At 29.4% G+C, this 11,099-nt stretch overlaps 1 protein-coding gene across 1 annotated transcript; it reads right to left on the bottom strand.

The window, feature by feature from the left end:
- Positions 1 to 5,257: 5,257 nt before the first annotated feature.
- Positions 5,258 to 7,735, bottom strand: LOC107947670 (ubiquitin-conjugating enzyme E2-17 kDa). The gene is made up of 5 exons (XM_016882250.2): positions 7,529 to 7,735; positions 6,886 to 7,023; positions 6,565 to 6,637; positions 5,827 to 5,931; positions 5,258 to 5,582 (listed from the first exon to the last, which is right to left on the bottom strand). Exons 2-5 carry the CDS (start codon positions 6,978 to 6,980, stop codon positions 5,439 to 5,441), a joined length of 417 nt encoding a protein of 138 aa, XP_016737739.1. The 5' UTR covers positions 6,981 to 7,023; positions 7,529 to 7,735; the 3' UTR covers positions 5,258 to 5,438.
- Between the last annotated feature and the right edge of the window lie 3,364 nt (positions 7,736 to 11,099).

Below are 11,099 nucleotides of genomic sequence, written 5' to 3'. Positions count from 1 at the left end.
TCTCCACACATTTAACAACAGGTTTTTATGAAATTTAAATTAAAGTAATTTACAAAATGGTCACTTTTGTTTGCCTCAGGTTACATTTTAGTCACTTATATTTGAAATGTTAGTTTTAGTCACTTATGTTATTATTTTGTTACGAAGTGATTACTCTACCATTAAGTTCCGTTATCTCTCTAACGATAATCCTACGTCGCAGTCCAACTAGATTTTAAGTGCCAACTTAGATTTCTAAATAGGATGAAAATAGATTTTTAATTAAAAATTTTAATTAATTAAAATTTTTAAACCTAAATCTTAACTAAAAAAACTGTTCATCTCCTCTTTTTAATTTTTATTTCATCTCTTCTTTTTTTTAATGGGTTTTTTTTCTCATTTGACTGGAAAAACTATTATTAAGATCAAAATAGTTGAAATCAAATTGACTGCTTCATACAGATGGATTCAATGGAGGGTTCAGGCATGTCTTCTTTGCATTCCTCTTTCTCTTTTATTCAATATTGAAAAACAAAAGATTGGATTTTTTACTGTTTAATAAAAACCCTAAATTAAAATTCTTGATATTTTCTTCTACTTTTTGAAATTGTTTGTAAACATGCATTTTATTTTGCGTCAGTAGACATCCCATAAAATGCAACCAGAAACATGTTTCATGAACATGTTTTATTCAAGCTAATTTTAAAATTTTCAGAAAAGGGTTGTTAGTCTCACTGTTCTTGTTCCTAATTATTATATTTTTTAGTTCTTTCACATTTCTTGAATAATTGGTTTTTCAATCAAATTTTTTCTGATCTGAATCAACTTGTATGTTCACAATCTGTTTGTGGGTATTCCAGATTATTCTTTCTTATTGCTGATTTCAACTATTTTGATCTTAATAATAGTTTTTCCAGTCAAATAAAAAAAACCCATTGAAAAAAGTAAGAGACTGAAGAAAAATTAAAAAGAGGAGATGAACAGTTCTTTTAGTTAAGATTTAGGTTTGAAAATTTTAATTAATTAAAATTTTTAATTAAAAATCTATTTTCCTCCCATTTAGATATCCAAGTTGACACCTAAACTTTAGTTGGATTGCCACCTAAGATTACCGTTAGAGAGATAACGGAACTTAACGGTAGAGTGATCACTTCGTAACAAAATAATAACATAAATGATTAAAACGTAACATTTTAAACATAAGTGACTAAAACGTAACCTGAGCCAAACAAAAGTGACTATTTTTGTAGACTACCCTTAAATTAATTTATTAAGTGTATTTAATAGGAGAATAAAATACTTTGCAACTGAAACTAATAGTTTAATAGGCTATTTTTTATATTATAAATTAATAATATTTAAGCCATAAGTCAATAAACTCCTAATATTTAGTGGTGATAATTTAAGCCCTTAACGAATTGTACGGCACTTGTCCTGTAAATCAACGACAGAGAATCACCGGCTAGGCCCCACCTAAGCCATAACTCACGCCGCCGGTGTTTTTCGGTTAACGACCGACACGTGGTTGTTGTGATGTTTCACCTTCCCTGCAACTAATAATACGTTTGAAAAAAGCATTAAAATTGGATGAGTAAATAGCACATTAATTAAAGCATTTGTTTTTAAAAAGTTACTGAAGATCTGTAAAATTGTAAAAAGCTTTTGGAAATGATGGTAAAAAAGAAAGTAAAAAAATGAGGAATGTCAAAGTCAACGTGTTTTATTCATTTACAAAAAGCTTGGACACCAATCAACATCAAATTAGCTTTGTAATTGAGATATAACACGATGATGATTCATGACACTTTCCTCGTCTTTCAATTTCAATTACAAAAACATGTGTTCTTAGCTAAGAACAGCTTCCAAATTTATGGCCCACTAATATAAAGATAATTAAAGTTGAAATCACAAAAATATTCAATTATTGCTAGTTAATTAGAATGTACTCAATATGATGATTGCAGTATTATTTGGGAATTTTTTTTTAAATATCTTAAACATGAGAATTGATATTTTTATTTTATAATTACAATATAATAAGTAAAAATATTATTATCTATACTAATTATATTAATATTTTAATTTATGTTAGTCGGTTGAATTAAATATTAACAAGTGATAAGACACATTACACTCTCAAAAAAATATAACATACTAAAATAAATTAAAAATTCAAATAAAAAAAATGTACTAAAAACCTGTACATTTTACAAAGTGGAATTTGTACATGTGAACTCAAAACTCCTAATGCCTAAATCTGGTCATCTTGAGAAGCCAAATGATTGTCCCATAGTTTAGCCAAGAGTATTGATTATTTGAATGTGAATCTCCGATAAGAGATTTCAAAAGGCGAAATCTAAAAAAGAGGTTTAGAGCTTTCCAAAACTATTATGATGGTCGGCCGTTTGGACATTGAGTAGCCGATCATCATCCCCACTCATCACCTTTGGCATCCTATGAGCCAACCATCAACTAATTTTCTAGTTCGATGACGAATGTTTATGGAATAATAAGTTTTGAGCCTGGATTAGTCTTTTGCCTTCCTTGGTAAATATCGTTGTTGTGGTGTTGGCTATATGCTCTGCCCTTTTCGAGATTGTATCTTTTTTAATACGAAAATTTTTTATCTAAAAAAATAATCTTACCATTAAATTAAGGTGTCATCCAAAATTAAACATAAGCTTAATATTTTCTTTTTGTATTAAAATAAATAAATATGATTAAAATTTATAATAAAATTATTAAAAATAATGATAATAAATATAAACTGCTGATAAGGAAACAATACGGTGACTGGGGTCAAGGAATGCCAATTATCAATAAGTGAGATATTAGAGTGGAGAAAAGCTTGTAAACTGCAACTCAATCTTATCTTCTTCGAAGTACATAAATTAATGATTTAATTAATTAGGAGTTATCTTTCTTAATTTGTCAACTGAGGGAATCTATCACATGCAACAACCTTCGGACATGGTCTGGTCTGGTCTGCAACTTAAATTCAGAGATTCTCAAGTCAAGCATGAACTGAAGCTGAGCCACCCAGGCTCTTCCTTGCCACTTATCATGCCGTCCACGGCAAATACTATTTCTAGGGTAAGAGGTTGACCTACCAAATTATATTTGTCTCATGTGTCATAACAATGTTAAAAGTATTATATATTAACAATTTGTATTATTTTATTTTAAGACGATCGTATTTCTTTATTATATCGCACTTATTTTGTCTTTTTTTTTTTAAATATCAGTTCAAATGAAATGGTGTTTCGTTAAACATATATATATAAAAGGAAATGGTTCTAATGTTTCCTGTATATAAAAAACAGAGATGCATTAATTAAAATTTATTTTAAATAAAAGTTAAACCTTCTATTTAATATTTAGATATCAATATTATAATGAAAAAAATTCACACAATTAAGATCTCATTTGCTTTGTCTCTAGAGCAAAAAAGGATATTAAAAAAATTAAATGTCTATACATTTTTTCTTTTTCTTTATTTGGGATATATATTTGATAGGTTAACAATAAGCGAAGCCCAAAATTTTTTTTAAGGAATCGAAATTAAATTTTAATTTTAAATATTCTATTTTTTTATAATTTTTAAAGATTAAATTAAATTTTTACAATTTTTGGATTCAAAGTATAATTTTATCTTTACTAATTTAAAATTTTACAATATTTTAAAGGGTCAAAACAACAATTTTCCATTTTAGGGGGTGTTGGGGCCCTTGCCAGTCTCCCTAGATTCGCCTATGAGCTTAACCGTTGTTAGAAAATTTTATTATATACAAATATAGCTTATACATGTTTTCAAGTTTAAATTTTAGAGGGATGGCTTATTTTCTTTTTTCCCACTAAATACACATATAAATATCTACATTGATGATTAGGCTTGAACTAGTATGAAATTCTGTTCGAAAAGTAAGAGGAATTAAGTAAAAATATAGATTTAAAAAATGAGTTTGGACAAAAAAATAATGTCCATTTTCTAAATGGGTTAGGTATTGGGCAAGTTTTTTTAGCTTAAGCCCGGCTTGGTCCGACCCAAATTTGTAAAAAAAGTTGTTGCTCTTTTATTATTATTATTATTATTTTAGGACTCTTTTTTCATTGTTATGCTATTATTTTACTATTCGATTACTACTATTTTATTGTTATTATTTAGATATTATATAACTCTTTTATTAATATTATTTTTGCTACTATTTTAGAGCTATTTGCTTCTTAAGTTGCACTTATTTTAATATTATTGAAGTTTTTTTTTAATTTTTTTTGTTGGGAAATATTTATTTTAATGTTTTTAATGTATTCGAAGTATTATATTTTTAAAATTTATTTTTATATAAAAAATTTAAGAAAACTTAAAAAAGGAAAAAGAAGAAGTAAGATTGATAAAATTTTATTAAAAAGAAAAGAGAGTTAAGGTAAGGGTACTAACAAACAACTTGAATCCCGTTTAAGAAGTCATAGTAAAAAAAGCCCTTAGATGATCCCAACTTTATCTTCATCTTCAAAATTTATGCTTAGACTAGGACTCTTTAATAAATAAAATTGATCTCGAAGATTTTATACTTTCAATTTTAGGTAACATCATTATCTATTTCTTTTATTTCCTTATATGTGAAGTAATAAATTTTATGGTTTTGTGATTTTTTTTATTACTACAAATTTATATATATAATTCAAAATGAAATATATTAATTAAAAATATAAGTAAAAATATTTTTGTAGTCTTTCTTAATTTTGATATTAAACAAATTGGTCTCTCTTAAAAAAAATAACTAAAGATAATTAATCAAAACTTTTACTTTTTTTTAAAATTTATCCTACTTATAATTGGACAATAAATTATGCACATTCTATTCATCGAAAACTAAGCTCTAAGCCTGTATCCAGACTTGGGCAACAAACCCAAACATAAACCAAAGTTTGAGTTAGACTAATCAATTCTAACCATAACCTAAAAACTCAATTCAATCTACCAACACCTAACAAAATTTTATATATCATAAAAAACAACAATGAATTCAAGTCAAATTGATCCTCAAACTTAAAATTGAGTAGAAGCTAAGAAGATTTGAGCCCAAAACAACTCAAACCCAAAATCAACCAAATAAGTAACTCAAATGACTTGGAACACAAAATGAATCAAACCTATAACAAATTGGCATGAAAAACTTGAGCTTTAAACTCAAAAGACATAAACCCAAAATTAACCTAAATCCAAAGGTACTTGGCCGTGATACATGCCACAGCTTACACATTGAAGCCAGAGTTATAGCAGCTGAATTTTCATTTTGCATATTGAAAATGAAAGAATGAACGATTGCAAACAAGAGGTTATTTTCAACATAGTCATTGTCCATTCAGATGACAAAATTGTTTCGTTTATTAATACAATAATTTGAAGATAAAAGCCAGATAGAATGAAGCCCTCCTATTGCATGCGTAGCAGCACATTAACCCATAGCATACTTCTGGGTCCAGCTCCGTGCAGTTGTATCGTACTTGCTCCGATCGGTCTTGTACATGTTGGCAGTCTCCGACACCAATGGGGCATCGGGATTTGGATTCTTTAAGAGTGAGCAAATTGAGTGCAAAACCTATAATCCGAACAAATATAAGAAAACATCTCCACATCTAATACTAGTAAACCCAGCAAAGCAATAGTTACAAGATATAAAAAAATAAAAAATTATAAACCATGGTGACCTGATTCAAAATAACAATGACCCATGATGCAATATTTAAAGGGCTTGCTGTTTATTTCATTTTAAAGGGTATAACATATGTTCAAATTAAAGTATGCATTTTTCTAGAAAACAGTTAGGACTATGAGCAATTAACCTGGGAAATGGTGAGGTTGGCGCTCCACCGATCCTTCAAAATATCAAGGCCAATGCTACCATTCGTATCAATATTAGGATGAAAGATCTTTGTCCTGAACACAACCTAAATGGAAGAGGAAAAAAATCAAAAGAGAATATAAAAGAAGTAAAAAGAGGTTAGGTGAACAAAAGTAAAAGATAAAGTTGGTGGTCATTAATTAGCAGCTAAACAAGCATGCTATAAGGTTAGAAAATCATGAATTAACTTCACCCTATTATTTGCACCTTGGGTGGTTCAAGTGGATATTGGAGAGGGAATTGAATGTCAACTTTAAACAGTCCACCATCATATGGACTGTTTCGAAGATCCAAAATAGCTGCGTGCTAATGAAACATGTCTCCATCAACAGGACCTTATTCCATCATTAATAGAAATGAGGTAAAACAAATGTTAGATGGAATACCACATCTACAACTGATCGTACACGTCCCAACCAACCCTTTTTCCCATTTGCCTTGACAAAATATAACACGTTGCACTCCTAAAGAATCTCACCGCATTTAATAGAAATAATGGTGCGATGATGAGTTCTTACATGCAAAACCATAATTGGAATGACTACCTACCAACTTAACAACAAATGGATATGTATGGCAATCGATAAGACCCCAAAAAAGAGTTTCATATAAAAACAAATGAAATAGGATTTTGAGGAAAAACCACAACAAATAAACAATGAGAGTGTAAAAATCAAACCTGCGCTGCCATAGCTAGGAGGACATCTCTCGAGACCCTTAAGCTCCTTCGAGATTGTTTCATAAGCAGGACCCTAGAACCCCAAACAAACAATTTTTTTTTATTTAAATAAAAGAGAAAAGAAAATCCTAGCTAGATCGCCTTTAGCTTCATCCAAGGAAGCACTGAAAATGTGTTTAACTTTATTTATTTATTTTTTATTTCAGTTTTGAGTTTTAAAATTAAAAAAAAAAGGAGTCAAAATTGGGTTGTCTTTATCCTGCTTGCCCCACACAATTATAACATAAATTTCATTTTTGTAAATATAACATTTTAGCTTACCATAGCATACTTCTGCGTCCAGTTCCGAGCAACTGTCTCGTATTGGCTCCTATCTGTCTTTTACATGTTGGCAATGTTCTCCTCCAATGGGTCATTGAGCATTGGAGCCCCTAAGATTGAGTAGATTGACAGCAGCACCTATAGAATCAAAAAAAATATAACTACACTTCTCCGCATCTAAATACCAGTTAACCAAGCACAGATAAAGTTTAACCGGGGTGACAGTGACTAGATTCAAAATGACAATAATGATCCATTATGCAACCTACTTGACCAATGGCTTGATGTAAAATTCATTTTAATAGAATAGCTCTGACTAATTAAATACCAATTCAATTAGAAAAAACAATAAATTTTATTATAAAAGTATTAATGCCTTCCAATAATTTTATATTTTTTAAAAAAAAATTAAATAACTCAAACTACAACTTTTAAATTAATCTGAAAATGACTAGAGATTCAATTACTTTTAGGTGTGGGTTGGGGTTGATTTTATACAATTTATTCTCTTTCACCCATGGGCATCTCATAATCTAGTTTTTGACAAAGAATGGTTGAGAAATAGCATAACAGGGAAATGTAATTTTCAAACTGAAATATACATTTACTTGGATGCAGTTAGGAGGTTTGAGCAAGTTATAACCTTGGATATGGTGAGGGCGGGGCTCCACTTATCCTTCAAAATATCAATGCCAATGCTACCATTCCTGTTAATATTAGGGTGAAAGATCTTGTTCCTGAAAGCAACCTAAATGGAAGGAAAAAGAATCGAAAGAGAAGATAAAAGAAGAAAGAGAGAGGTTAGGTGAACAAAACTGCAAGTTGGGGGGTCATTAATATGTTAAAAGGTAGGAAAATCATGAAATAACGTTGTCCTATTATTTACTATGTAAACTTCAAGATTTAGCACAGTCTAACTCAGCATTGACGGTCCATAGTCCTCTGGTTACAATAAATTTCTGTTTGAAAATAAATTTGAAGCACCTTGGGTGGTTTATATGGATAGTCCGGAGGGAAATGAATGATGAGTTCAAACTTTCCACCTTCATATGGACTGTCCCGAGGACCCGGCATAGTTGCTCGCCAAATAAACATGTCTTCATTATCAGGAGCTTATCATGCCATCAATAATAATAAGGTAAAACAAGTGTTAGATGGTAGTGCAATGAGAAAATATATCACGTTGCAGTCCTAAACAATTTTAGCACTTATTTAACAGAAATAATGGTGCAACGATGAATTCTTACATCCACCCAAGCTAGTACCCGGAAATATTATCTTTTTGTGAAACATGCTAACCATTTGCTATCAACTTCATTTACATCTATAGCATTATTAATTCCAATGACTTCCTATCAGCTGTAACTGTAACAAAAGGAAATAGGTAAAGCGGAGAGAAGAAATGGAACCTAAACTGCAAAAGTCAGGAGGACCTTTTTGGAGATCCTTGAACTCCTTCAAGATCCGCTTTGAAGCCATCACACCTAAAATCCCAAGCTAGATTGATCACCTTTAGCTTCAATCAAGGTGTTACACTGAACATTGCACAAGTAACTAACCACACTCAACAATATTTGTTTTTAAAGTGAGGTTCCAGAACCCAAGTGTTGACTTCCTAACCCCTTTTTTTTTTCCAGATTGGCTTTATAATTAAAAAAAGAATTGGACGATCAGAGTCTTTCTTAAGTTCTAAATGATTCTTTTGGTGGACCCCCACAGGACTATAATATATATATATATATTTTTTTATAATTAAGAATAAGAAATGGATTGCTTAGGTTGAATTTAAATTCTCAAACCTATAATAATATATTCTTGCCTTCGTTGATAAAATAAATTTTACTTACCCTTTCTTGAGTATTATTTTTTTTCCTATTTATAAATTATAAATTATAAAGTTTTTGAAACGATGATAAAATGAAATGTTCATAAACTCTAAATGTTGAAAGTAAAACTACTAAAATTTGAGAAATTCTCGACTTGTTAATTGAGTATGCATTTCAAATAGACCTTCAAGCAATGGCAAAGCTAAGGAGTGACGAGGCCCCAACCCCCCAAATTATAAAAATGTATATTTAACAGTAACCTTTTGACTTTTGAAAATTTTGCCCCCTTTCAAGTTTCTGTTTAGTCTCTTTCCAAGTTTGAACACTCAACCATGTACTTTTTTTTTCATTTCATATATTAACTTGATAATTTAAATATTTATATAATATATTATATAATGGTCTCACCAACCACTATAATATATGTAACACCCCTATTCGTGATCCAAACGTACGGATTTGGTGTTATACTAATAATTATTTCTAATAAATACTTAAGAATTCGATTTATTAAGATGGAGACTCAAAATATACTTTTTGTAATGTCCGTGAATTTTGGGTCATTACATTTCTTTCCCCTTAATAAATTTCGTCCTCGAAATTTACATGAGAAAAGATGAGAATATTGAACTCTTATTGTTTCTTCCGGTTCCGAAGTTACTTCCTCATATTATGACTGTCGAAACCCTTTTTATTTTGAAAAACCAGGATCGACTTTAAAAACGAAAGTTTGGAGTCGCCACCAATCCTTTTTTGGTTTAGGTGTGATCGGATCACCTAATAAATCATTTTATTAAAATATGAATTTTGGCCCAACGAAAATCAAGAAACAGGTTCAGGAGTCGGTTACGTACGAGGAAGGATTAGCACCCTCGTAATGCCCAAAATTGGTACCTAACTGATTAATTTATGTCCTAATGTTGAAAATTTTAAAAAAAACCATTGAAATACGATCCCCTTAAAAGTGTGTGCACAACTCGAACTGGATTTCAAGATTCACTCGTTTCAAAGAAATAAAATACCACATCTAGCATGTTAGGACACGGTATTTTAAGCCTCCAAAAACTGAGATCACTTCATGATCTCCAAATCGCAACAAGAAAGGTATTCAATTATTTGGACCAACGAAAAAAGCGAAACCCAACACGTTAGGGCACGATTTCTCGAATTTCCAAACATAAAACATTACCTTATTTTAGAAGTTTTTTAAAAAAAATTGATAGTTGCAACAACGAATTACAAATACTTGTTTGCTTGAGGATAAAAACAATCGGTATTGAGTAAACACGAGAATTGAAAACATAATGCAATTACAAGGGAAAAAATAGTTATATGTATGAACAATAATATGTGAAAACGATATGAAAGCCAATGACGACACATGATATGCAAGACAACACAAGAACTAGGAGTCAATGATATTTAAAGATTATTAAATATATGCAAAGAAATAATACAAGCAAAAATTCAAAATAACTTATATGCATATAAAAACTGACAATATATGAATAATTATTAATATTTATATGTTACGTAAGAAGAAATTCAAAATAAATAATACAAAACATAAACAAGTTAATTTAACTAATGATGTATATATGAAAATGGAAAAAAAAGTGTAAATGATATATACCAAGATACTAAAATAAATGAAATATACAATAATCCTTTAAAGAGAACCAAATTATACATAAATAAATTTAATATATATATATATAATTTAAGAAAATACTTACATAAAATAATACGAGAACAATAATGTACATGGAATAAAGATAATTTTATCATAAATTATATATATGTATAATAATACTATATAAAGGTATTTTAACTAAATATTATACAAGAATTTTAAAACAACACTACATAATATAGAATTTTACAATAATATTTTTATAATTTAAATAAATAAAAATAGAGTAGAAAATTATTTAGGTAACCTAAAAAGTATATTAAAATAATTTTTTGAAAGTTGACTACCAAATAAATTTAAGAAATAATGAATTATACATGTAAAAAAAAAACTCAATTGAAATAAACCAAACTTAAAGAGATAATTAATGAATAAATAGAACGTCAAATTAAAACTAGGGACCACAATTCAATGCGCACAAATTCTCAAAGACCAAAAACGAAAATGACCCAAATCTCCAAAACTCAGCACCTGGGCGTGGACCAGATCACAATCAACGCGTAAATTATAGGGAAATTTTAATAAAATAAATAAGGTGTAAATAGGAGTTAATTCAAAACTGGCGCGAATGGGAAGGACTGGAAGCGTAAATTTCCCCTTTAAAATGAAAGTACGTGGACCCAGCCTGTGAATTGGGTCAACACGCGGGCCATTCCAAAATGCTAGTTTTAAAGTCTTTTTATTTTTGCTAAAAA

The sequence above is a fragment of the Gossypium hirsutum genome, chromosome A12 (genome assembly GCF_007990345.1).
Source record: "Gossypium hirsutum isolate 1008001.06 chromosome A12, Gossypium_hirsutum_v2.1, whole genome shotgun sequence".
NCBI lineage: Eukaryota > Viridiplantae > Streptophyta > Magnoliopsida > Malvales > Malvaceae > Gossypium > Gossypium hirsutum.
Note: the sequence above shows the minus strand (reverse complement) of the source record. Positions and strands in the feature narration are given on the sequence as shown.

Excerpts from the sequence above, each read along its gene's own strand:
- LOC107947670 (XM_016882250.2), bottom strand. The coding sequence starts at position 6,980 with ATGACCCATTGGAGGAGAACATTGCCAACATGTAAAAGACAGATAGGA. Across the intron at positions 5,932-6,564 it reads TCCTAGCTATGGCAGCGCAG|GTTGTGTTCAGGACAAAGAT; the intron begins GTTTGATTTTTA and ends TCTTCCATTTAG. Across the intron at positions 5,583-5,826 it reads CCAACCTCACCATTTCCCAG|GTTTTGCACTCAATTTGCTC; the intron begins GTTAATTGCTCA and ends TTCGGATTATAG.